This window comes from Chionomys nivalis, chromosome 21, assembly GCF_950005125.1.
Source record: "Chionomys nivalis chromosome 21, mChiNiv1.1, whole genome shotgun sequence".
NCBI classification, from domain to species: Eukaryota; Metazoa; Chordata; class Mammalia; order Rodentia; family Cricetidae; genus Chionomys; species Chionomys nivalis.
Genome location: NC_080106.1, coordinates 23,741,259 through 23,768,768, shown reverse-complemented (window position 1 = coordinate 23,768,768; position 27,510 = coordinate 23,741,259). Strand labels below are relative to the sequence as shown.

Below are 27,510 nucleotides of genomic sequence, written 5' to 3'. Positions count from 1 at the left end.
GTGCTCCAAGTCTGCCTTTTTTTGTAAACTGCGTTGAAAACCAACCACAGGACATCACGAAGTGACGACTCTTGCATTGCTCACCGTGGGCACCAGAGGGCAGACAAAGAAAGTTCCACAACTGCTGGCTGGTTCTGCTGGAGCCTGAGTCTCTTGCTGCTGTTTCAGCAGTTGAATAGAGTGTTAGCGGTGGACTTTGTAGATTTCAGCACTTGTCTTATTTTTGCAGGGCTTTTTTGTCAAATGATAAATCTGCACTCAAATTCACTCATTTACTTAGCTTAGTGTAGTGGGATAAAATGAGGCATGTAGCCACACCCACTTCGGGTTTGAGACTGTTTTCTGACTAACAACAAGTGTTTCTCTATGCTTCTTTTCATTAACCATTGACGTAAACCCTGTTTCCTGGCAACCAACTGACTGCTTTCTGGAGCTGATGTTTGGAAATAGAATACAATTCAGAACCATCAGAGTCTTGTCTACCCTATCACGGAGAAGAGTCATGTGTGGAAGATTCTGTCATTGAGCATTATGTCGCTGAGATTCAAATGACACTTTCCTTTGATTGTGAGTGAACGCCTTGCACCCACTCACCTGTCGGTGTGCATCCGAGTGACTTCTGGTTTGGGCTATTTTAATCAAGCCGTCCTGCACGTCTTCAAACAAGACTTTGAGCTGGGCACGGTGGCACACGACTTTAATCCAAGCGCTCAGGAGGCAAAGGCAAGTGAATCTGTGAGTCGGAGCTAGCCTGGTCTACAATGTGACCTCTCAGACAGCCAGGACTATGTAGAGAGCTCTTGTGTCAAAAACAAAACAAAATATAAGCAAACAGACAAACTCATGGCTTGGTGTGAAGACATTCACTTGTTTCTTCAGGCTAAAGTCCTGAAAGTAGAATTGTTGAGTCATAGAACAAATGTGTTTAACATCCAGAGAAAAGGTGAAATTGCCTTCTCAAATCACCATCTAGTCATTTTACTTCCCCTCTATCTGTGTGTAGTTGTATCAGTTGCTTCATGTCTTTGCCAACATTCTTGCTTATGGGTCTTAAATCTGATTATATTAAATGGGTGTGAAGTGGTGTCTCATTTCAGCTGCTTCCTTGAGTTTTACTCCCTTCTCGCTACACACACACACACACTTACCACACTTTCACAATTTCCTCATATACAGACAATGACTAGTGAGACTCTCTGTTCCACATTCTCTGTGGTCTTGGCCTCTGAATGACAGTGCACTAAGTGGCAGAGTGCATAGGACCCTCCTCCAGCTTGCTGCAGAAGCCCAGGATTTGGAAGATTACAATACTGTCCAATTAACTAGAGAAACTGGTTCTGCGACTCTGAGCTTGGAGGATCTGGGGACCTTCAGCCTCCACACCTCAGCTGTTCCTTCAATCAGGGAATTGAGGATACAGGATTTGCCCAGGCAGGAACTGGGATCACAGAGTATGCAGCTAATTGAGAGCAGGGGGATAGGACAAGTCCTGATTGTACTTTACTAGGGAAATGACCAAAACCCAGCCACGGAACAAGTCTTTCTGTGTTATTCTGTGGGTTCTGTAGACCTCTGGGGGCTGGAAAGCGGAACCAAGGCCAGTTCTTAGGTGGCTCTAAAGTCTTTCTGAGATTGAGCCTCATGACACTACCTTCAGGAAATATTTATGGTCTGGGTGGGAGCTCCTGATTTTGTACACTCAGTTGTAGTCCGTTGAGGTTCACCACATTTCTGAAACTCCCGCGCAAGGGCCTGCGTTCCAACCTCAGTTCAGGCCTTGAGAGCCTAGACTGTCCTCAGCCCTAGAGCCAGCAGGCCTCAGTGCATGAGGGTAACTGTGGATTTCATAGAAGCTGACCTCCAGAGTAGCTACTGTAAAGAGGTCAAGGGAGTGTGCTATGGTGGCAGAGTTGCGGCATATTTCACTGAACCGTCAAGGCATAGCGGGGAAGGGTGGGGGGCACATGCAGACCCTGCAACCAGTGTAAGAGATGAGGGACTCTGAATGTGAGTCCTGAGAGCAGGGAGCTGTTTTCACGGTGGTGGGCATGCTCATGCAGTTCTCCTTTACCCAGGTCTCATTTCCTCAAGCTCCATTCCATTCTCCATCTGTGGCATCCCGAGTGTGCACCTACTCAGAAAAGCCCTCCAGCCTCTCCATTATAGACTTCTCTTTCCCTTCTCTTCACCCCAATATTCTACCACGAAGGAGTAAGAAGTTTCCAGGGCTCCACGTCTTGCTAAGGAGCTATTGGTAGTTGATGCTTCTTGAGAGAGGGAGAGTCACTTTCCCTTGGGGGTGTGGCCACTGATCAGTTGCTCATGCAACTGATGGTCCACTCTCATATGCATAAGGGCATCTTCCTGAGAGCACAAGAGGGCTGACCCCGATAGTTTCACTGGGGTCTGAATGCGTTATTGAGATCCTGCTGCACACGTACCTCCGTGATGTTTTCATTTCTGCAGATGCACAGGACACTGTATCAAAGGAATTTATTTTTGAAAAATATTTTTGAATTATTTTTGAAAAACTTTATCATCAAATGATTTATATGCATAGCTTGGTAAATTTGCATAAAATTATGATAAATATGTATATATATTCATTCTTACTTCAAATACGAGAATGTTTCCTTTGTTGGAAAAATTTCCCTCATACTCCTTTATATTAATCATTGCCTGGTCAGTGTTCCCTGACAACCACTTGACTGCTTTCTGATGGAGTACTTTGGAAATTGCATATTATTTAGAAACATCAGAGTCCTGACTATCCTGTCATAGAAAAGAACTCATTTGTCACTGGCTCTGCTACTAAATTCAATGCCGTTGATATTCAAGTGGTGCTGATTTGTCCAATAGCCAGGCAGAATAGAGCCAGGCAGGAAATTCAAACAGAGATACAGGGAGAAAAAGGGCAGAGTTGAGGAGATGCCAGCAACCGCTGGAGAAGCAAGATGTGAGTTAACAAGTCATGAGCCTCATGGTAAAATATAGACTAATAGAAATGTGTTAATTTAACTTGTAAGAATAGTTCATAATAAGCCTGAGCTAATAGGACAAACAATTTGTAATTAATAGTAAGCCTTGGAGTGGCTCTTTGGGAACTGGCAGGCAGGAGAGAAACCTTCAGTTAGAGTTGTGTCTTCAGCGATAGTCTTGCCATCTAATTCACGGCTTACCCTATGCCTCCTTAATTCTGGTGGGCAACGGTGCTGGCTGCTTTTTGTCAGTTTGACATGAACCTAGACATCCCTGGGAAGAGGGACTCTCAATTGCTGAATTGCCTTCATCAGATTGGCCTGTAGGCAAATCTGTGGAATATTTTCTTTTTAATGATTGATTTGGGCAGTGTCACCCCTGGGCAGATGGTCCTGCATTGTATAAGAAACCATGTTGGCAAGCAGCTTCTCTCCATGGTTCCTACCTCTGTTCCTGTTTGTTCTTGGTATCTCTGACCAATAATTCACAGGGAAGTATGGCATACTTGCAACTGAGATCTTCATTTAACAACCCCTGTCTTCTAGAGTAAGTACTGTCTACGCATGCAGACACCCGAAGACACACAGCACATTTTACCCACTCTCTTGTTGATGTAAATTTGTGTGGTCCGTTTTTTGACTGCTTTTAATCAAGCTCTTTAAAACGTTTTTCAAACAGGCTTCGTGTTTGGAGCTTTCATTTCACAGGGATACAGAGCTAGGGCAAGTACATGTTTAACTTTTGAAGAAAATGCTAAACTGTCTTCCAAATGATCATACAGTTTTGCATGTCTTCCACCCTTGTGTGAGGGTATTTACACTCCCCTAGTTACACTCCCCTAGTGTGGACACATTGACCTCCTCCTGCACCTCTGCACTCTGATACTGTAAACTTTCTTGGTCTCTTTCTGAGTCTCCCCAGTCAGATCCACTGAACTCACTTCTCCCGTGACCCCTGCTGTGGGTCACCAGACTCTGGGAGGTCACCAGGATTCTCCAAGCAGGAAGGTCTGCCTGACTCAATCATGGCTACTGTTCAGAATATTCTTTGTCTGTATTCCTGGGCTCAGAGTCAGAGATAACTGTAAAAGGGATGGAGTGTGCCTGTCCTCTTCCATTCTGGCCTGTGTCATCCATGAGAACATTACATTGGCAGGGGCTTACAGACGATGCCCAGGATTACTTAGAAGGGATGTATTAAGTGCATGTTTTGTGACACACCTTTAAACCCAGATCCTGAAAGCTGAGAGAGCAGGCCAGTGTGGACTACATATAATACTCTGTCTCAAAGAATAAAACAAAACAAAATGCAGAAAGAGAAGAAATATGTTCACATAATTTTATTTTCACCATATCCTATTCTGGATATGGCTTTTTAGCTTCCAGCCAGAAGGACATTTCAGTGTAGATTACACAAGATTTTATGGCAAGGTTTTCTTTGAAGATAAAGCACTGTGGGTGTGGGCAGGCTCTAAGCAGGACCGTTTCCATGGGTTTTGTCTGTTGTAATAACTGTCAGTCATCACAGGCAGGAGCCCTCAGTAAGATGCATGGACAAAGATGCTGTCTGGAAGGCCATTGTGTGCAGGCAGCAAGTCACAGAACAGGGTGAGCACTTGACTGGGAAAGATGTTGGAAGTCACTCTTTGGTGGCTGTGAGTGGCTGCTGCCCTGGCCTCATCCACAAAGGTGGCACCAAAGATTCTGATTCCTGTGGGTCAGATGGGGGAGGGCTGCAACAGAAGATTCACTTGGCTGATTTGGGGCTTTTAACTTTTCTTGTTGCAACTCATCAGGTCTGCCAGACTCTGCAGTGTTGACCATGGTGCTGTGGGAGGGGAGGTGCCGGGAGGTGGAGCTGTAGAGATGACACAGCAGGAGGAGGGTCTCACTGGACCCCTCCCTGCACTCCCAGGCAGAAAGGATCAGGACTGCTTAAGACTGCACAGCATCCAAAGCAGGACATTTTCTGAGGTAAAGAAGAGTAAACAAACCTATGGTGTCCAAACACTTATCTTCACTCATGCTTAGAGTTTGTAGTTTGTTAGGTCCTTAGGGGAATGTTCCATTATCCCTCATTTCCTGATCCTCAGCACAGCAGGCCAGCATTTTGTGTGCAGTCACAGCTGTGCGTCTCTCGCAGATCTCATGTCAGTACCACACAGACAATGCTGTGTGTGTGTGTGTGTGTGTGTGTGTGTTTTACTTGAGTCTGCCTGAGATGCTATGAGGTTCATGTTCACAGACTCAGGACATCTGTGAATCTGTTTGACTGTGAGGTGTGTTCTGGAAGTGGGAAGGGAGCATCAGAAGATCCAGAAATGTCCAGGAAATCACCCTGAGTACCTGTCCATGTATGGAAGGCTATTTCTAACTTTTACAGATTCCCCAAGAACTCTTTGGTTCCTTGTGACCAATCATTCTCATCAGATCCTGTATTATTAATTTATATTCTGACTTCATTGTTGTCCCTCAATTTTTTTAGGCCCTGCATTAAAAACTTTCTCTTATAATGTATTCCTTTGTACAAAGGTGATAAATGGTCCTCAGTCTGTCTCTGTGTTCACCTAAAGCATTTGCTCTGTCATTAAAGGGCTCTATCCCCCATCTTCTAGACCCTGATGCTCACAAGGCCCCTGCATATGACAAACCCAGGCCATCCTAGGATACTACCTTTTACATTGCCTTGAAGGCCAGCCATAGAACATCAGCAAAGTGATGATTTTGTAATGCCAATCTTCAACACTAGGAAGCAGAGAGAGTTGAAAACGAGCTTCAGTTGGATCCAGGAGCTGGGCAGAGAGAAAGGCTCTTCACTTGAGTGCACGTGGGCTGATGCCTTGGCTAGCCACTAAGGCAGTGGTTCTCAACCTGTGGGTCATGACCACTTTAGGAGTTGATTGAGCCTTTCACAGGGGTGGTATGTCAGGAATTCTGCATGCCAGATTTTATGTTTGGGGATCCCCACAACATAAGAGACTGCATTAAAGCGTCACAACATTAAGGAGATTAAGGACCAGTTCGCTAGAGCTTGAAGGTGTTATTGAACTCATAGTCCACACACAAACGCTCAAACTCACACCCCCCACACCACACAGACAAACACACACACACACAGAGAGAGACAGAGACAGAGAGAGACAGAGACAGGCAGAAGAGCCAGAATTTCAGTGTCTTTCAAAGAAACTGCCATGAACTAGCAGGAAGTTAACAGGCACAGACTCTAAAACCACTGTAAGAGACAAGGGATTGTGAGGGTGGACTCACTATGAGCCTTGGCAGCACACAGGTGTGAGGATAAGGTCACACTTAGAGCTCCTGCCCTCTCACTTCTCTCCATCTGAGACATCTTGAGTGTGTTCTTACCCACAGAAGCCCGCGGCTTCTCCTGTTACAGCTTTCTGCTCCCTGATCTTCTCTCCCACACCACATCGGGTTGGTGAGTAAAAGGGCCAGGGGTCATGGTGACTTCATATTCAAGGACAGGAATTCTGACATTCCAGGACTTCAGATGCCGTGCCATGTCTATCCAAGAACCAAGGAAAGGAGCAGAACCTGCAGAAGTGTCATTGTCCAGCCTGCTGGCTATTGATTCCCTATTGACTTCTGCCTTATCAGTTCTCCTGCAATAAGAACTTTGCCCCACTCAGCCAGTTTCCACACCTACGTCCTGAAAGGTTTAAATTCCTGCCTGGCAAGGCCTACCTGTTTTGTCTCCTGTTGCTGAGAGACTGTCATCTTGTAGCAGCACAGACTTCTGCCTGGGATTCAACCATGCCACTCGATAGACTTCCTGGCTGGCTGTTTGCTATGGCCTGTGGGCTCCTGCTTCTCCTCCTCCATGTGCATGGTGAGCAGAGGGGACCAGGGCCAGAGCTGCCCAGTTTTGCAGAGTTGGAGGCTGAGCTCGTAGGAGGGAAATACCAGGGAGGGAGGAGCTGTGGAGACGACAGATGAAAGTGTGGATTTGTGAGCCCTCTAATGCCCACACCAAAGCCCACACGATGGCACACGGAGGGTCAGAGATGTGTAAGGTTACCATGTACAGAGGAGCCAGCAGGGACAGAATGTGGCTGTGGCTGGAGCTCCTACAGAATGTGCATGATGACAAGACTTTCGTCATAATGCCAAGTGTCTCTGAACCTGTCACCTTGTTAACTAGAGAAGTGACCTGTCAATTTTCTTTCCTTTTTTTTTTCCAATTTTATTGAGCTCTACATTTTTCTCTGCTCCCCTTCTTCCTGCCTCTCCTCTCCCTTTCAACCCTCTCCCAAGGTCCCAATGCTCCCAATTTACTCAGGAGATCTTGTCTTTTTCTATTTTCCATGTAGATTAGATCTATGTAAGTCTTTCTTTAGTGTCCTCATTGTTGTCTAGGTTCTCTGGGATTGTGATTTATGGGCTGAATTTCTTTGCTTTATGTTTAAAAACCACTTATGAGAGAGTACATGTGATAATTGTCTTTTGGGGTCTGGGTTACCTCACTCAAAATGATGTTTTCTGGTTCTATCCATTTGCCTGTAAAATTAAGATGTCATTATTTTTTTCTGCTGTGTAGTACTCCATTGTGTAAATGTAACACATTTTCCTTATCCATTCTTTGGTCGAGGGGCATTTAGGTTGTTTTCAGGTTCTGGCTATGACAAACAAAGCTGCTATGAACATAGTTGAACACAGTCCTTGTGGCATGATTGAGCAGCCTTTGAATATATACCCAAAAGTGGTATTACTGGGTCTTGAGGAAGTTTGTTTCCTAATTTTCTGAGAAATCACCACACTGACATCCAAAGGGGCTGTACCAGCTTGCATTCCCACCAGCAATGCAGAAGTGTTCCCTTTTCCCCACAACCTCTCCAGCATAAGTTGTCTTCAGTGTTTTTGATCTTGGCCATTCTTTCAGGTGTAAGATGAAATCTCAGAGTTGTTTTGATTTGCATATCTCTGATGATTAAGGACGTTGAACATTTCCTTAAGTGCCTTTCAGCCATTTTAGATTCCTCTGTTGAGAGTTCTCTGTTTAGGTCTGTACTCCATTTTCATTGGATTATTTGTTATTTTGATGACCAATTTCTTGAGTTCTCTGTTTATTTTGGAGATCAGACCTCTGTGTGATGTGGGGATGGTAAGATCTTTTTCCATTCTGTAGGCTTTCGTTTTGTCTTGTTGACCATGTCCTTTGCTTTACAGAAGCTTTTCAGTTTCAGGAGGTCCCATTTATTAATTATTTCTCTCATTGTCAGTGCTGCTGAGGTTATATTTAGGAAGTGGTTCTCTGTGCCAGTGTGTTCAAGCGTACTTCCCACTTTCTCTTCTATGAGGCTCAGTGTGGTTGGCTTATGTTGAGGTCTTTGTCCATTTGGACTTGAGTTTTGTGCATGGTGATAGATATGAGTCTATTTTTATTCTTCTACATGTTGATATCCAGGTATGCCAGCACCACTTGTTAAATATGCTTTCTTTTTTACATTTGATATTTTTTGCTTTCTTGTCAAAAATCAGGTGTTCCAAGGTGTGTGGATTAATATCTGGGTCTTTGATTTGTTTCCATTGGTCCTCCTGTCTGTTTTTATGCCAATACCAGGCTGTTTTCAGTACTGTAGCTCTGTAGTAGAGTTTGAAGTCAGGGATTGTGATGTCTCCAGAAGTTCTTTTATCGTACAGTGCCCTGTCAATTTTCAAGATGGCCAGTGGACAAGGTTTCCAGCCCTAAGTAATCCACAAGGCCTCATCTCTACATCCTGCAGCTGAACCGAGAGGACCCAGGTTACCTTCCCCATGTACCACGGAGACAATGAGGTAGGAATTCCCAAGTGTGGTGACAACTGATGGCTTCTCTTCCACTACAGGATGGGACTCACCCAGCCCCATCAGGAACACACACACAGGGCAGGTGAGAGGAAGCCTTGTCCACGTGAAAGATGGCGAACTTGGTGTCTATACCTTCCGGGGAATTCCGTTTGCCAAGCCACCTGTAGGACCACTTCGATTTGCGCCTCCTGAGCCCCCTGAGCCATGGAGTGGTGTGAGAGATGCAACCTCTGAGCCAGCCATGTAAGTTCTGGGGCCCGGGGACCCTCAGGCCTGAGCTCTAGGCCACACTGCTGTTCTTCCTCCATCTCAGCTCTATAGCAGTGTTCTGTCTGTCCCGAGGGCATCTCCCATGCATTTTTCAGAGGAATGTGCTAAGGATTAGAGAGGAACAATGGTGCCAGGATCCTGGGTCAGAACTTGATGCCTATAGGGACTTAGCTGCAGGTTCTGCAGTGAGGAGCAGAGACTAAGGCTATTCTTCACGGTCACTGTGACCATCCACTGTCCAGGTGCCACTGGCTAAGGGCACATGCTTTCCACTGGAGACTGTGTGGAAGAAGGAGGTACCGTGGGAGTCTGGAGTGAGATGGAGAATATCTCACTACCCTGTGGGATTGTCTTATTCATCCTATGAGCACAGATTCCCCAATACCCAAGTACATTTGCTTGTTTTCTGTTGCTGTGATAGAGGACCCTGACAAAAGAAGTGAAGAGAAGAAAGAGTTTAGTACAGGTCACAATTCCAGGAAATAATCAACCATAGGTGGAAACCACAGGGCAGAAATTCCAGGGAGCTGATGACATCACATCCATAATCAGGAGCACAGCCTATGGGTTACATGCATGCCTGCTAAGGCTTCTCTTATTCTCTCCATTCTTACGCAGATCAGAAGCCTCTCCCCAGGGAATGGTGCCTCCTACAATAGGCAGGCGTTTTTATCTCAATGAATATAACCAAGATAATTTGCCACAGGCACGTCCCACAGGCAAATGATCTAGACCAGCGATTTGATTCTTGTTGGTTGCTATCCCCCCAGGGGCTGAATATCAGTTATCCTGCATATTATATATTTACATTATAATGCATAACAGTAGCAAAATTACAGTTAAGAAACAGTGTTATGGTTGGGGGTCACCATACCATGAGGAAATGTATTAAAGTGTCGCAGCATTAGGAAAGTCGAGAACCACTGGTCTAGACACTCCCTCATTTTGATTATTTTTCCAGGTAATTTCACACTGTGTAAAGTCAACAATCAAAACTAGCCGCACACCAGGATTAAATAATATAGGAGTGATGAATGCCAGTACAGGAAGATAGTCATTCTCATAGAGGAAGCCAGCAGTCTCTGGATACTAGCCTATTCAGGATATTACTATCCAACCGGAGGCCTGTCTAAAAGTATTGCTTCATTTTCTTCTCTTTAAAGACTTTAAAGGGTCAGATGTTATCACGGCATCATGGAAAGTAGTGTCTGAACGTGACTGAGAGAAAATTCAGACTATGATTTAGGTTTGACCACCACCTATTTTGGGCTATCTGTCTTCCATTTTCACCAGGTGTCTGCAGACAAATCCACAGGCCTCAAAGGAGAGGAAGATGAACGTGCCTCCCATCTCTATGTCTGAGGACTGCCTGTATCTCAACATCTACACACCAGCCCATGCCCATGAGGGCTCTAACCTGCCTGTGAGTGTCAGGATATCGTCAGCTGGGGGAGAGGATGTTTCTTTCTCTGGAAGATTGGAAGGGCTAAAGTAATTCTGAGATCCCCTGTAGTTTAGACCCTTATTAGTAGTCTTACCTTATCGGGGTCAAGGAGGTCATCTCAGCCATGTTGAGCTGCTTAAGTCTGGGTGTGTGACTCAGAGCTCTGGGACTCTAGAGGTAAGAGGTTCTAGGCCTTTGATTAAACCAGGAATTCTTCTATCAACTTGAACCTGGCAGAACTGCCCTGGAGGGTACTCGAGGTCTTCATTATTGTCAATACCAAAATTTATAGCTGCAGATTATCTGTTGTGCCAATGAGATATGATGTCCCTTCTGATTAGTAATCAGGAAGAAACACACGTGGAGACACTCCTGTTTGCCCCACTTGATGAGTCAGAGAGTGATGATGTCATCATTTTAGATCTCGAGGCATTAATTCATGCTGAGGTTTCCTGATGGGAAATTGGGGATGGAAACATGTTTGTAGGCCTTGAGTACCCCATCTGTGGACCATGTCCTAAAATCCTGAGTAGGAGATCTATGTGTATGTCAACTTGCTGGACCTACAAGAAGACAAAGAAGTTGATAATCCAGTAGGCAGTGCAGTTGACCTTGGACTGGGTGTGGTCCTCCTGAGTTCTGTGTTGATGTCTCCAGGTTATGGTATGGATTCATGGTGGTTCACTTGTTCTGGGAATGGCTTCCATGAATGATGGATCCATACTGGCTGCTACTGAGGATATAATAATGGTTGCTATCCAGTATCGCTTGGGTATCCTCGGCTTCTTCAGGTAAGTCTGGAACTGGGCTGGACAATAGGGTCTGAGTAGAGCATAGACAGACCTGTAATTCCTGTTCCTGCCACTTCACAGCACTGGAGACCAGCACGCCACAGGCAACTGGGGTTACCTGGACCAAGTGGCTGCCCTACGTTGGGTCCAGCAGAACATCGCCTACTTTGGAGGCAACCCTGGCCAGGTCACCATTTTTGGCTCTTCAGCAGGAGGAACAAGTGTGTCTTCACTTATTCTGTCCCCCATGTCCCAAGGACTCTTCCACAGAGCCATCATGCAGAGTGGAGTGGCCCTGCTGCCTGAGCTTATCTCTGACACACCCAAGGTGGTCTACACAGTGAGTGCCCTCATCTATACCTGTCCTTACTTGGCTACCTCAGTCCTTGCCTCTGGTACTCCGTTAACCTGCTAAGTGAGGAAAACAAGCATATGGGAAATTCCTTCTTCCCAGTAAATTCAATAATTTCTCAAAGGCATAAAATTTAGAATGCATCCCCTGTGCTTTATGTGTGCAGAGTGTGTTATATGACAACGAAACTGTGCCCAGTGGCTTCCACCATTAACAAGATTCTTACACATGGTTTCCCAGTTTGCTTCTTATTGTTGTGATAAAGACCATGGCCAAAAGCTACTTTCAAAGAAAAAAGGCTTATTTCAGCTTACAGTTTATTTATAGATAAACTTGACAGGAAGTCAGAGTGAGGGCACAGGCAGGTCACTGGAGGCCAGGACTGAAGCAGAGGCCAAGGAGGAACACTCTTACTGCCTTGTTACCCATGGCTTCCTCAGTTTGCTTTCTTATACAACCCAGGGCACCTGCCCATGGGTGTCACTGCCCATAGTGGGATGGGCTCTTCTGTATCAGTCATTTATTAGGAAAATGCCTGGACTCACCTAGGAGCCAATCTGATAGAGTCATTTTCTCAGTTGAAGTTCATCTTTCAAGATTACCCTGGCTTATGTTAAGGTGACAAAAAATATCTAACCAGGACACATGGATTCAGGGAAGGGGCCAACTTGTAAAAATACTTGCTGTGCAAGTGTGAGGCCACACGTTCAAATCCCGAGAGTCTACCTAAGGCTAGAGGTGGTACTATGTGTCAGTAAACCCAGTGCTCCTATGCAGAGATGGAAAAGAGAAACAGATCAATCCCTGGAAGGCCATAGATCAGTTAATATAGTATAGACAAATGCCAACCAGAGGTAAGGTGACAGATGACACTGAGGGTGTCCTCTGACCTTCTCACATGAAATATGTCACATCCTACCCATTGTCACACATGAACACACATAAAAACAAACAAACAACAATAAAGCAAATGTGCAGGCCCCTTTCCCAGCTGTCACTTCTGGACAACTGAAAATGTGAACAGCTCCACCTAAGTCCTTTCATACACAGCAAAGAGCAGGATGTGCTATTTAGGGGCAATGACATTGACTTGGAACCAAGAAAACTCTTGGTTTGGAAGAATGAACCAACTAGTGCCTGTTCCATTTACAGACGGTGGCAAACCTTTCTGGATGTGATGCCAAGGACTCAGAGGCCATGGTGCACTGCCTACGAGAGAAGACTGAAACAGAGATTCTGGCTATCAACCAGGTCTGGAGGACTTGGTCACTAGCATGTGGGATTGCCAGTCCTTACTAGTTGAACCAGTTAATTTGTCTCCATGGTTAGCTGTCCTTTTAATACTGTGTGCAGAAATAACAAGACAGGCTAATTTTAATGTCCAGTTTCTTCTGGAGTGAGCATAGCATCTTGAGGTGAGATAGGAAATGGGGAAATTATGTGGACATTCAGTGAGCATCAGAATATTTAGGTGGTTGATCTTCAGCACTGACTCTTAGTGCCCCTTAGGTCTTCATTATAATCCCTGGTGTGGTGGATGGGACGTTCTTACCTAGGCACCCTCGGGAGCTGTTGGCCTCTGTGGATTTTCGCCCTGTCCCCAGCATCATTGGTGTTGACAGTGATGATTTTGGCTGGTCAGTCCCCTTGGTAAGACCTGGTTCTAAGCCCCTGGGACACTAAACTCAAATGGTGGGTAATGGGAACTCAGAGATACTTTGATGTAGAGACAACCCATGCTATACTTAAGAGTCTCCTCTACTTCCTAGTACATGGGCCTTGATCCTGTCATAAAGAACATAACCAGAGAGACCCTGCCAGCTGTTCTGAAGAGCAGAGTGGCACACATGGTGAGAGACCTTGGCTCCTGTCCCGATAGAATTATTATTAGCATTATTTATTATTGTTAATGATTATTCTTAGAAAGATCACTAATAGCAATTATTGTAATTATTTTGATATACTCTTCTCAGCTACCATGCCCAGAAAAAAGGCAATGCATATGTGTGTTTCTGTGTGGATTCAAGCGTCATACGTTTCCTGCATCCCCTGTCTCATCCCAGGCCACGTTCCTTACTAGGAGGTTGCTTCCTACCTATCCAAGTGCTTGCCCAGTAAGCATCTCTCTTCCTGATTCCTCCTGCTATAGCTGCTGCCTCCTGAGTGTAGTGACCTGTTGATGGAAGAGTACATGGGGGACGTTGAGGACCCACAGACCCTGCAAGTACAGTTCACAGAGATGATGGAGGACTTCATGTTTGTGGTCCCTGCACTCCAAGTAGCACATTTTCAGCGTGAGTACATCTGTAACAAGATCATGGGCAGGGGGAGGTCAGAGCTGTGTGTCCCAAGTGAGCACTGTAGTGTTAAGACCTGACACATGTCTGGATCACATCTCTGTTACCAGGCATCTTAAGCTACTTACTTCAGTAAATCCTTATGTCTAGTACAAAAGAGAGACATCTTACCCACGTCTAGAGGAGGAAACACATTAGTTACACTTGGGGGTCTTGTCCAAACCACTCATCTGTTTACAAAAATGTTTTCCCATCATTAATTCTCTATCCTGGGGTCACCACTCAGCTGTGATTCTAGATAACTTTAGAGCAAGGTTTCATATCATCAAGGGTTAGGTGGGAAAGCTCCATTGAGAAAACTTTAAGTCCATATGTGTCCTCACTCCAGGATCCCATGCTCCTGTCTACTTCTATGAGTTCCAGCACCAGCCCAGCTTCAGCAAGTATAAACACATCCGGCCACCCCATGTGAGGGCTGACCATGGCGATCACGCTGCCTTTGTCTTTGGCTGTGCCCTCTGGGGAATGAAAGGTGAGTCTTTCTTGAGCTGAATGGTGTCCTTGGTGCGTTCCTGAGGGATTACTGAGCTCTCAGTCCAGTCGGGGAAACTGAGGTTCTGGGAGAGAGTGGGGTCAAGCGATAACCATTTCTGAGGTACAAGAAAACAAAACAAAACAAACCACTACCAGGATTAGAATATGAACCTTTCCTAGTCCAGCTTGTGCTGGAAGGAATGGGAGCACATTGGGGTTGGAGTGAACCTGCGTAGAGACTTGGATGGATGCTGGGTTCTGAGTGGTGAGGGGAGAGAGTATATACCAGGCCTGGGGTTCAGAGTTAGGCTGCGGTTGGTCTAGTGGAGCATGAGCTGGCACCTGCACAAGGTAGCTACAACTTGGACCCTCGTCTCCTGTCTGCAGTTGACTTCACTGAGGAGGAGAAGCTGCTGAACAGGAGGATGATGAAGTACTGGGCCAACTTTGCAAGACATGGGTGAGAACATGCCCCTCCCTCAACCTCCTATTCAAGACCATCCAGGGCTCTCAGGTGTGTGTACCTCATTCGCATGCATGGGTCTTTAATCACACTCTGGTCTTCTCCATCCCAGGGCTTCCATATGGGTGTGTTCATTATTATGCATGGATCCTTAATTTCACAGTAGTTTTCTTCAACCCAGGGCATGCTTAGGCACACACCTTCTGGCTTTCACTTACTGCTCATCCCACAGAGTCCTGGTGGGTGAGTCACAGTGTTCTGGTACTGTTCTTTAGATTTTTTCCCTCTGAGAGAAACACACAAAACTAGACAGCTTCCCTGGTTTCATATCAGACACTGGTGGGTGACCCTTATATTCTCTATCAGCACACCAGTCCATCTGTCCTCTTCGGCCCTTGGCCTACTCATCCACTGCTCTGACCCCAATCAAGGCGTCAGGTCTTGGATGAGAGGGACCTCACCCTTCCCTGCTGGTATCATATCCACAGGAACCCCAACAGTGAGGGTCTCCCCTACTGGCCTGAGTTGATCCATGATGAGCAGTACCTGAAGCTGGACATCCAGCCTGCTGTGGGCCGAGCCCTGAAGGCCAGAAAGCTGCAGTTCTGGACAAAGACTCTGCCTCAGAAGATCCAGGAGCTAAAGGGGGCTCGGGACAAACATAAAGAGCTTTAGTGCCAGTTACAGGAAAGGTGTGTGGTGTTGGGATGGATGAGGTCATCCCGAGGTTACAAAGTCCATTTATTTATTTTTATTCATTCTAAACTCACATAAGCATTTCTAACCTCAGCATTTCCCTTTCACCGTGTGTGACAAACCCTCTGTGTGCTACTCATTTTATTAGACTCAATAAATGGTCCCACAACCATATTGATGTGTGTTCCCCTCATCTTCTTTAACACTTCACTCTTTTAGACTCTCTCCTTCCTTCCTCTCATCTTTTCTCCTCATCTTCTCTCTCAACTACAAGCCTCAGACCCTCTTCAAATGAAGCAGAAGCTTCAGGCACTGTTGACTTCAGGAAATCCCTTGTCCTCTCTCAGCTAGCACATGTTTTCTTGTACTTCTAAGTTGCCAGTAGCAAATCTGATTTCCCAAAGTTCATTAACTTCATAAGTGCAGAATGTTGCTCCCCAAAGTTAATAAACTACAAAGTGGGCTCTTAGCATCTGTGGCCTCAGATGTTTGGAGACTGAGATCGAAGGGTTGCATAAGCCCAGGGCAAGATAACAAGACCCACATCTCAGAAAAAAAAAAAAAACAAAAACAAAATACATAACCTCAGTAACTTACAAACAGTAACAAATGTACACTTTTATAGTTTTGGAAATCCAGGGTCAAGATGCCCACAGATCTGCTGTGTGGTGAGAAACAGTCTCTGGCTAGAGGTCTCCAGGATTTTATCTTGTGCCCTCTGCTGGAAGAATGTGTAAACAATGGCTTTCCTAGGACAACATTAAGTCCCTGCTGACTTGAACTGGGGACAGGGAAGATTTTCCTCTTAGTGAGACTGACCATGCAGGTTGTTTCCACTCTATTTGTAGAGCATTTATTGACGTTCCTACTACAAGCTTGCCCCCGCTTTTCAGTTCTGCACATACATAGTAAACTTCCAACAGGGAGCCAGAATCTGTTCTAGGCTTTTACTAATTATCTTATGAGTGTGGATTGTTTTTATGAGGCGTGGGAGTTGATCTTAGGGACTGTACATGTTAGGGAGTGCTCCACCCCTGAAGTATAGCACTGGATTTCTAAATTTTATGTGTATGGTTAGGAAATCTGAGGAAATTCTCAAGGCACTCAACTTCTACCACATTAGATTAAGAACAGCCCCTTTTCCATCCAAGGCTTTCCTCAGGCCATTTGGTATCATTCCATACCTTTAGCCTGGATTCAACATAACCCTGACATTATTTTATCTTTCTATATTGGGGGCTTGTCTCAAATCTAATGTAAATAGAATGTTTTGTGATTGTCTATGTCACTTAACATAATGTTTTTGGTTCCTTTCATTGTGGAATGCCATCCAAGTGTGCACACTACACATTCTATCCACGTATCCGATCTATTTACAGCTGTGCAACTTGTTTCTTTGTTCTTCTTTGTTGGGACAAGGTCTCTATGTAGTCCAGGTTGGCCCCAAACTCATGATATCACTGCTTTGGCTTCATGAGTGATCGAATTGTAGGTGTGGTCCTCCAATTCCGAGTTTAGATTTTAATAAAGCTATATTCTTACACATGATTGCATGTGATCACATGTATTTTTTTGATTTACAACCTAGAGCACAATTGATAAGTAATGAGACACATGTGTTAAACAACTAAAGAAGTTGTAAGAGGTATGTCAGTGGTAGAGAGCTTGCCCTGTATGTACAAAGTTGTGAGTGTGTTGCCCAGCAACATAGAAAGTATAATAAAGCCAGATCAGATGACATGGGCTTGTAATCTTAGGTACTTAGAGGACTGAGGCAGGGATCACAAGTTGAGCCCTACCTGAGATATGGAGCAAGGTCCAGGCAAGGAAGGGAAATTTAATTCTGGTCTGTCTCCACATAGGGAGTACAAAATATGTAAAAACTCTAATTTCAATTAGTGGGTTATTAAATAGAGGGGAGGGGAGGAGGAGGAAAAGAAGGAGGAGAAATAAAAAAGAGGAAGAAGAAAAGAACAGAAATAATGAAATTGGAAGGAGACTATGGTAAGGTCTGGGATTCTTGGGAATGATGGGGGTAGGAATATTTATGATACATTGTATTCATATATGAAATTGAAAAAGAATAAAAAAGTCTCCTGATACTGGGAAAACAGTTCAAAGGTAGACCAGTTGTCTGACGTGTGTGAGATCCTAGATACGATTTTCTGTGCTCTCTTTAGAAGCTTTGAGGTAATTGTCTACACTGGAGCAGATTGGATGTCAAATTTCCATGTCTGTAGCGCATGCACTACGGGACAGTACACGGGCTGGGAACTAAGCTGGAGATTTAGAAACACACGCACAACACAGACAGAGACACGGGGACATGGGTCATCCTTCATACAAGAATACCAACTTTATTGTGCTCAGGGGAAGCTTATAAAGGGATCCTTAACTGATAGTTACGCCCCAGTTCTTGGGATCTTTCAGCGGCAGGCCTCACCAGAACCCACTCCCCTGCCATCAGGGTCTCATGCTCAGAGCAGCTGCAGGCACAGGTAAACGAGTTGTTTTGCTCAGTTCACTCCAGCAGGCAAAGGGTCTGAGGCAGGTAGAGAAAGTCAAGGGGCCAGGGGTCTGCAGCCCCCAACACATGTCCTACCAATCACTAAGTTTCTCATACCTCCAAATGACTTATAACACTTCTAATGAGCCTCAACCCTGTCCTCATCAGTTCCAGCTGCTAGCTAACTCAGTCCTGAGATAGATTGTCTGTGGCTTGGCTCCTTGGAAGACTAAAGCAGGCGGGTTTGGTGAGCTCAGGAACTAAAGGGCTACCCATTCTATATACGTACATTATATCTCAGTAATATATATATATATATATATATGCTATATACATGTGTAAACTTGCATATATTACAACATATATGGCTTATAAAGAGTAGAGACATGTTTATACATTGTTGTGATTTATCGGATAATTATCAGACTGGAATGCTTTTGAGGAAAGTGTTTCTGCAAGACCCCTGGCCTCAGTGGTTGTTTGTGCCACAATCTACTCTGCTGCTTATCCGGGTTCTTTATGGGTCCATCAGAAGGATTTGGTGTTTCTGATCATCACCTCTGAGCAACAGGCATGTGTTAACAATTTCTTACTCCAGTCCACACACAGCACACAACAGGATATGCTATGGTATTTAGTTGGGTTTGGGAACTCTACTAACTGCCTTGAAGGATGAGACAGCTCCTGACTGGTCCCTTTACAGATGGTGGCCAACCTATCTGGATGTAAACCTGTGAATTCAGAGGCCTTAATGTACTGCCTATGAGATAAACGTGAAGAGGAGATTCTGGCTGTTAACAACATGGGAAGGATTATGTGGCTTAGAGGATGGAGACAGGGAAGTATGGGACAACCAGTTCATACTATTCTAAACAAATTAATCTACCATTACACCTTGGTGCCTTTTCAGTTCTGGGGGCAAAGCAAACAGCAAGATAGGCTAGTCTAGGCATAGGATCTAGTCTAGGGTGGTGGATAAGTAACCTGAGATAAATTTAGGAAATTTGGGCAAAGGTGTGTGTAATTCAGAAGGTACAGGAATATCTATGGGACTGACTTTCAGCACTGACTGACCTTTAATAACCCTCAGGTCTTCAGGACCATCTCTAGTGTGATAGATGGAGAGTTCTTGCCCAGACACCCCTTAGAGTTGTTGGTCTCTGTGGATTTTCACCCTGTCCCCAGCATCTTTTGTGTCAACTGTGATGAGTATGGTTGTATCATCCCCATGATGAGGTGTACTTCCAATCTCTGGGAAGACTGGGGGCTCATATGCATGTGGTAGGAAATCAGATTTGTAGAAACAGGTCCATCCTATCCTACACTTAAGACTGAGTTCCTTAGTCCAGTTCAACTCTAATCCCACCATGAAGTAAATATACAGAGAGGTTATAAAGACTGTTCTGAAGAGTACAACAGTATAGATGGTGAGGTTTTATGGGTTCTACCCCAATAAAGAGTTGGGTGGGGCAACTTTCCCTCACTCATGTCACTGCATGGCACACAAGGGGCGTGAGTTCTCCTACTTTCATGCCCTCAGGGCAGAGTCACCTGTGCTCCACCAGCAGTGCCAGCTCAGGTGCGGTTCAGGGTGTGTACTCCCTAGTGCTGTATCTGGTGAGGGACAGGGCCAGCTCTCTCACTCCCAAGACCTCAGGGCCAGTTCTTCCACTGGCCAAAGGTGGCAAGCAGCAGAGGAGGAGATAGGGCATCTCTTCCTTGCCAACTCTACTTCTGGCAGATGAGGGGTTGAGCAATCATATCTTACACATGTATTATCAGGACTGGCTGGATCATCTGTGCTCCCATCAACAGGATCAGCCCTAGTGTGCTGCCCAGGTGAGGTGCAGGGACTGGATCACTTTTGTGAGAAGCAGGACTGGGCATGTTCATCAGATTGACTCTGTAATTAGGGATGGTGGCCAACATGTCTGGGTGTGTTTCTCAATGGTCCACCTTCTGAAGTTTGCTTTTGTTTCCAGGGTTTTGGCAGACACTGAAGTCTACACTTGCATAGGTAATTCACATTTGTGAAAGATGCTTGGTTGTCATGGAACAAGATGAGAAAGATAAGAGGTTCAAGCATCTATACCATACACACACACACACACACACACATACACACACTCACACACACACATACACACACATACACACACATACACACACATACACACACACACACACACACACACACACATTTAGCCATAACAGGAAAAAAGCTGTGGCTGTTTTAAAATGCCGGCTTTCTGGGCTGTGCTGCCAGTGTGACCTCTGGTTCTTTCAGGAGACCGAGTATTGGATGTTTTTTTTTAAAAAAATATTTATTTATTTATTACGTATACAATATTCTTTCTGCGTGTATGCCTGAAGGCCAGAAGAGGGTATGACAGATGGTTGTGAGCCACCATGTGGTTGCTGGGAATTGAACTCAGGACCTTTGGAAAAGCAAGCAATGCTCTTAACCGCTGAGCCATCTCTCCAGCCCTTGGATGGGTTTTGTAAGCAGACTGCTGTTTCTTGATTAATGGTAGTATGGACCAGCTGTGTGCCTAGAGATGGGGCACTGTGCATGTCTCTCCGAGGAGGTGAGCAGCTCTGCCATGCTGGACTGTGCGGAGTGAACAGACAGTACTGTATATACATAATAATGGCGAAGCTTAAGTTTTAGACTGGATGGGCAAGTAGGAACTTCCATATTTTCCTAATAATGGTGCAGCTTAAGTTTTAAAAAGCGCTCCTGGACAGTAAAAAATTACAGATATGCAATAAAGACAAATCTAGATGAGTCATAGTGTTGGATAAATGTAAGTAGGCTTGAGAGAGAAAAAAAGGAGTATAGAGAGCCATAAAATAAAGGTAATGCTATTTAAAAAAGGGTAAAGTCTTTAAAGAAACAGAGTACAGATAGTCATAGATTAAAAGAAGTAAAAAAAAAATAAGCCATATAAAGATGGAATATATGCAGAGAGTTTGGAATATGTATATTATTGTGTTATCTTTGAATCTTTTGACTGTGAATGAGCTAAGTACAGAAAGATATTTCATTGTTTGGGCTGCTAAGCTAAAACAGCAAGTATATTATAAAGGTATCATGACTTCCAAATTTGGGTCTAAGGATATGTTACTTTGGAAAAGAGGTTCTTCTCTTATTTTCTCAGGGATGGGAACCTTTGGATTGTTTCCAGACTGGTGTGATTTGATGGAACAAGATCTCCTGAAGGGTTGCCTTGAACACTCCTCAAAGAATAACTTCACCCAATAATCAGAGGAAGAAGTTTGGAGAAAAGCTATGCTCATATTCCCAAATATTGTTTGCAAATGTTTCTTTACATTTAAAGGGGGATATGCTATAGAGATTTGCATTGGCATGGATCTTGGTTTATTGATGCAAATTTAAGGTCAATCTTGTTATATGTATATTTCTGCTCTTGATTAAGGTATTGTGATTGTGTAGTTTGTTTAAAAATGTAATGTATAATTAAAATATAGATTAATAGATAATCATCTATAATAGTCAAGCTTCTAGTCATGTTAGTTAGGTTTTCTATATATAGAGAGATATATTTCAATTAGATAACTATTCTTCAAATCTTTCAGAGACTTTCAGAATATGGCATTTAAATGTTTTAATATAGAGAGATATATTTCAATTAGATAACTATTCTTTAAATCTTTCAGAGACCTTCAGAATATGGCATTTAAATGTTTTAATAACTTGGGAGTTTTCATGACATGAGACACATCTGCTCCTGGCAGCACCAATTACTTCAAGAGAAAGATGGGCATTGAAAGAGGCTCCTGATAGAATCGGTTAGCCATTTGGGCAAGAAACTGCTCTTGCCTGGACTACTTGACTAGATGTGCAGGACCACAGAGAAATGACTGCTGAACTTGCCTAAAGGTGAGATGGTCCTTTGGGGTTCCTGCTTTATAAAAGTCTCCACTGACATTCTTCAGGATATAAAAAAGTGACTGGCAAACTGCCTATATAGGTGGAACTGTCTTTGAAATTTCCTGCTTCGTGGAAAAGTCTGCTGGATACTATGGGCCAGTAGGCTGAAGAGGAATGCCCCAATGGTACAGAAGAACTTTGGGTGACTGTCCAGGCAGGAAGATGTCTCTGTCAATTCTATTTTTCATCTTCAACTTTGGAAGTTGCTTTCAGTGCACTTTCTGTTAACTTAAGTAATATTATATCCTTCTGGAGTCTTTGATGGAGTTGAAGAATTTATAGTTATAGTTTTCCTTAGTTATGATAAGAGATAAAGTATATATAAATGTTGTAATTGTAATTCTTGCTTGATACCTGTTATATGTAATTTTACTATGTTAAAGTTAAAACTTTCTCTTCATTCAAACAGAAAAGGGGAGGTGATGTGGGAGTCCCTTCTGTGTGCTGTGATTACCATTAATGAATAAAAAAAAACTGCCCTGGCCTCTTGATAGGACAGAACTTAGGTAGGTGGGGAGGACTGGACTAAATGCTGGGAGAAAGAAGGGCGGAGTCAGAGATGCCATGGATCCACCACCAGAGACAGACGAACTGAAACTTTGCTGGTAGGCCACGACCTCGTGGTGATATACAGATTAATAGAGATGGGTTAAATTAATATGTAAGAGTTAACCAATCAGAAGCTAGAGTTAATGGGCCAAGCAGTGATTTACATAATACAGTTTCTGTGTGGTTATTTTGGTTCTTGTAGCCAGGACGAACAAGCCAGCCCTCCTTGCAACAATTAATAATGTGAAATGACCATTGTACCAAAACAATCAACAGATTCAGTACAATTACAATGAAAATTCCAAGATACTTTTTTCACATATAGAGAAAAAAAATCTTAAAATTTTCAAGAAACAAAGACTATGGATAGTCAAAGAATTCTTGAGCAAAAAGAACATGTTTGGAGATGCAACCACACTGTATTTTAAGTTGTATTACAGAATCATAGCAGTAAAAGTAGTACAGCATGGCACAAAACAGACACATAGAGTATAATATGGAGTATAATATGGGAGCCAGATATCTGTAACCAGTTTATGTTTTAACAAAGATGCCAAAAATATAACTGAAGGAAGGACAGCATCTTCTACAAGTCATACTAGAAAAGTTGGGTCTAACCCAACCAGTACTGTAGCACTCATGCCACTACAAGACTGTACGCAAGCTGGGAACTAAGCCTGGAGACTTAAAATCACATAGACAAACATAGAGACAGAGACAGACACAGAGAGACACAGGGACACGGGTCATCCTTGATACAAGAATACCAATGTCAAACTTTTTTTGTGCTCAGGGGCAGCTTGTATAGGGATCCTTAGCCATGCCCAGCTCTCAGGATCTTTTAGCTGTAGATCTCATCAGCCTGCCATCAAGGTCTCGTGCTCAGAACAGCTGCAGGCAAAGAGAGTCAAGGTCCAGGGATCTATAGCTACCAACAGTTGGGTATTAACATTCAAAGTTAATGAAGTTAGTTTCTTGTGTCTTACCTTTGTTTGAAACTCAACTGCAAAGGAATCATAGACCTCAACATAAAACCTGTGCTCTACAATGCCAGAGGAAAGGTACAGAGTATATATCTGCAAACAGGCACAGGTTGTGGTTTTCTGAATAACACTCTAGTGTCCCAATAAATATGACTAACAGTTAAATTAAAAAGCTTCTGTACATCTAAAAGATGCCTGTCAGTTGAGTACAGAGGCAGTTAACAGAATGGAAGAAAATCTGCCAGCTGTGTACCTGACAGAGTATACAAAGATCTCCTTCAAGAGCTGAAGTATCTAAACATCAAGAAAACAAACAATCTAATTAAGAAAGAGGTTATGGGGCTGAAGTGATGGCTCAGTGGTTGGTGGATCACAACCATCTGTAATGAGATCTGGTGCCCTCTTCTGGCCTGAAGGCATACATGTAAACAGAACACTATACATAATAAATAAATCTTAAAGAAACAGGCCGGGCGGTGGTGGCACACGCCTTTAATCCCAGCACTCGGGAGGCAGAGGCAGGCGGATCTCTGTGAGTTCGAGACCAGCCTGGTCTACAAGAGCTAGCTCCAGGACAGGCTCCAAAACCATAGAGAAACCCTGTCTCGAAAAAAAAAAAAAAAAAAAAAAGAAACAGTATGCTTGAACATCCATTGGGTATATGATGAAGATGTAGCCAGTGACATGTCTGTCTGCATGCTGCCATGCTCCCTGCCATGATGATAATGAACTGAGCATCTGAACTGCAAGCAACCGACCATATTAAATGTTTTCTATTTAAGAGTTTCTGTGGCCATGACATCTTTTTACAGCAATGAAACCATAACTAAGTGGAGCGAGGAATGGGGTATTGCTATGCCAGGACTGATCATGTGTCTGTTCGGAGGAATTTGGACTTTGCTACATTGGGGTATCAAAGCAGTTGAATGCTTTAAGCAGTGCTTAATGATCCATCCTAGTAGAAAATTGGAAGACATTGGTGTTGAATGTGCTTTGTTGAACTGTGGATGTCTGGATCAAGAGGTTTCAGAGAAGAAGAATCTTAATTCATAACCAAGAGTTTGTTTTCGTGACATTTTGGTGAAGAAAATGGTTGCTTTTTGCCCTTTTCCAAAGAGTCCTGAGGTTAAAGTGAAGAGGTATGGGTTAATTCTGTTGTTAGAGAAAATCTCAAAAGAACCTGGTATAGACTCTGTTGTGAGGTTATTAGTGGCTACTCTAACAAAGATTTATAATGAAAAGGAGCAGTTTGAGTAAATAAAGAAACAAAATGTACAGGTTGAAATAACAGGCACCAGGAAGTGGAATGGAGTTAAGTCCTGTGTACAAAGAGATAAATTAAGAAATTGAATAAAGGGAGTGATGACCTCAGGGCAAGATCCTACCTAGCTAACTTTCAAACTTGTGAAAAGGAATTAAAGAAAAGCTTAGAGCCAAATGTCCTGGGACATGCCTTTAATCTCAGCACTCAGAAAGCAGTGGCTGGTGGATCTCTGAGTTTGAGGCCATCCTGTTCTACAGTGCAAGTTCAAGGACAGCCAAGCTTAGTCAGTGAAGGAAAACAGAAAGGTGGTAAAGATATACTTAAGAAAGAGGGGCATGTTTCAGGCACAGTAAGCAGTACAACCTGTCAGCTTTGGTCCACGTAATTCTAGAGTTATGGATAGGAGAGAGATGTTATACAATTTGGCTCACTGACTAAAGAAAACTGTTGAGGACAGGCACGTGTTAGGGATGTTTCATGAAAGACCCAGAGAAGACATTGTGTGAAGCTCTGAAGTAGAAGGCTGGATTGCTGTGGAGACCACAAGATTTTGAAGCTGATAGAGCCATGTGTCACCTCCTGAGCAAAGTTACTAACAGGGAGCAGAACCAGCCCGATAGAGAGAATTGTGTTGCAGTCAACAAAATTGAAAGGAGTTGGAGATCTGAAGAGCATTTTGACATCAGACAACAAGATATAGAATTTGGAGTTGCCCAGCTAGTTTTTGGTCTTGCTTTGGTTCGGTATTTCCTTGCCATACTCTTTTGCAATGTGTTTAGAAACAGTGATGTAATCTGCTTTTTGCTTTTGCTTTTATAGGGAATTATAGTTAAGAGATTGCATAAATCTCAATAGAGACTTTGAACTTTGGACTTTTGAACATTTGTTGAGACTGTGATATTCTATGTGGACTTTTGAAGTTGGACTAAGTGCATGTTTACATTATGATATGGTTCTAAGCTTTTGGGTGCCAGGAGGAAAATGTGGTATTTTGAAAGAAAATGCCCCCAAAGTGAGTGGCAAGACTGGGAGATGTATCTTTGTTGCAGTAGGTGTGACTTTGAGGTGTCATGTGCCAACCTACACTTAGTAGGTCAATCCATTTCTTGTTATCTTTAATAAAGATGTATCCAGCAACCTGACTGTCTACATGCCACCATGCTCCCCACCATGATGACAATGGACTGAACCTCTGAACTGTAAGCAAGCCACTGAATTCAATGTTTTCTCGGTTAGAGTTGCCTTGGTCATGGTGTCTCTTCACAGCAATAGAAACCATAACTAAGATGCCATCCCACCCTAGTCAGGATGGCTATCATCAAGAATACAATTAGCAACAAATAGAGATGCAGGTGTCGGGGAAGAGGAATCCCTACTCAGTATCATTAGGATTTCAAACTGGTACAGCAATTCTGGAGCTCAGACTGTATGTTCTTTAAAGGACTAAAATATAAGCTACTGTGTGATCTAGATATATCACTCTTGGGCTCTATATTCTTTATAAAGATTCCTGTGTATTCATGTCCAGAAAAGCTAAGGAATTGAAGCAGCTCAGATGTCCATCAACTGATTAATGGATACTGAAAATGTGACACCTGTATACTGTGTTTCTTTTCCTCCTGACACAGAGTTTCTCTCTGTAACCCTTACTGTCTTAGAACTCACTGTGTAGACCAGGCTGGCCTGAAACTCAGAGATCCACCTTCCTCTGCCTCTCAAGTGCTTGGATTAAAAACATGCATCACCACCACCTGACCTTCAATGTGGAATTTTATTCAGCTGTAAAGATGACTGCAATGATGAAAGTTTCAGGGAGATGAATTGAATTATACTGAAGGAGGTAACCCAGGTTCAGAAAGACAAATACCATATTACTATCTGTTAGGTTAATTCTGTCTTTGACTCCTTAGTTCTATTGTTATCATGGAATACACCTGGAAGTCAGAAAACCAGGAGACAATGGAGAGTGTCTCAATGATGGGCGATAGAGCAACAGAAGTAAAATAAAAGTAAAGAGGGGGATACTGTGTGTGGTAAGGTTAGAGTAGGGAGGGAGGTGGGAGGATTGAGGAGATAAGAGTTGGGGAAGGGAGGGGGTTAGCTGGGATAAGGGAAAATAAAAAAGCAATATGAGAGCCACTGTCCTGTAACTTAAATAAAAACAGGAAAGAGGGCCTGAAGGGTGTTACCATTTGTGTCTAGAGGGTGACTCCCAGAAACAGTGAATTACAACACATACTTCCTAGCCCCAAGTATGAGATTCCTCCCCAGAAACAGATCATAGAGGTCCTAGAAGTTCCCCAAAAATACAGTCCACAGTGGGTTCCTATTTCCTGTCTCCACCATGGCAGAGCTGTAAGGCCTAAGATCAGTGTCCATTTGTAGGCATTATATTTTCCTAAGCGACTTCACTGTCAGATGGAATGAAGAATATTCCTCCAGGTAATGACCAAGTCGGGGAAGAATCAGTTACAGGTTGGAATGGATAAGGGCAGGGGGAGAGCCTAGAGCCTGGAAGATGGCTTAGTTGGAACCAGAACTGTCCCCAGATTCAGATTACAGCTTTGGGATGGTGAGTGTAGAGCATGAGAGGGGAATAAACAAGGTGACTTGGATATAG

The 27,510-nt window shown here is 43.7% G+C and overlaps 1 protein-coding gene across 5 annotated transcripts; it reads left to right on the top strand.

Annotated features, from left to right (window-relative positions):
• Positions 1–6,752: 6,752 nt before the first annotated feature.
• LOC130863587 (liver carboxylesterase-like) lies at positions 6,753–15,612 on the top strand. 5 transcript variants are annotated; one of them, XM_057753713.1, is made up of 12 exons: positions 6,753–6,828; positions 8,825–9,029; positions 10,350–10,479; positions 11,158–11,291; positions 11,373–11,631; positions 12,796–12,894; positions 13,153–13,293; positions 13,413–13,493; positions 13,793–13,937; positions 14,329–14,472; positions 14,862–14,934; positions 15,426–15,612. In XM_057753713.1, the coding sequence occupies exons 1-12, from the start codon at positions 6,753–6,755 to the stop codon at positions 15,610–15,612; spliced, it is 1,674 nt and encodes a 557-aa protein (XP_057609696.1). The 5 variants fall into 5 exon arrangements, with proteins under 5 accessions (XP_057609696.1, XP_057609699.1, XP_057609697.1 ...); XM_057753716.1 differs by lacking the exon at positions 13,413–13,493 and adding an exon at positions 13,338–13,411 and having other exon boundaries at positions 13,153–13,300; positions 14,329–14,424; XM_057753714.1 differs by lacking the exon at positions 13,413–13,493 and adding an exon at positions 13,338–13,411 and having other exon boundaries at positions 13,153–13,300.
• The last annotated feature ends 11,898 nt before the right edge of the window (positions 15,613–27,510 follow it).

Excerpts from the sequence above, each read along its gene's own strand:
- LOC130863587 (XM_057753713.1), top strand. The coding sequence starts at position 6,753 with ATGCCACTCGATAGACTTCCTGGCTGGCTGTTTGCTATGGCCTGTGGG. Across the intron at positions 11,632-12,795 it reads CACCCAAGGTGGTCTACACA|ACGGTGGCAAACCTTTCTGG; the intron begins GTGAGTGCCCTC and ends TTCCATTTACAG. Across the intron at positions 13,938-14,328 it reads CCAAGTAGCACATTTTCAGC|GATCCCATGCTCCTGTCTAC; the intron begins GTGAGTACATCT and ends TCCTCACTCCAG.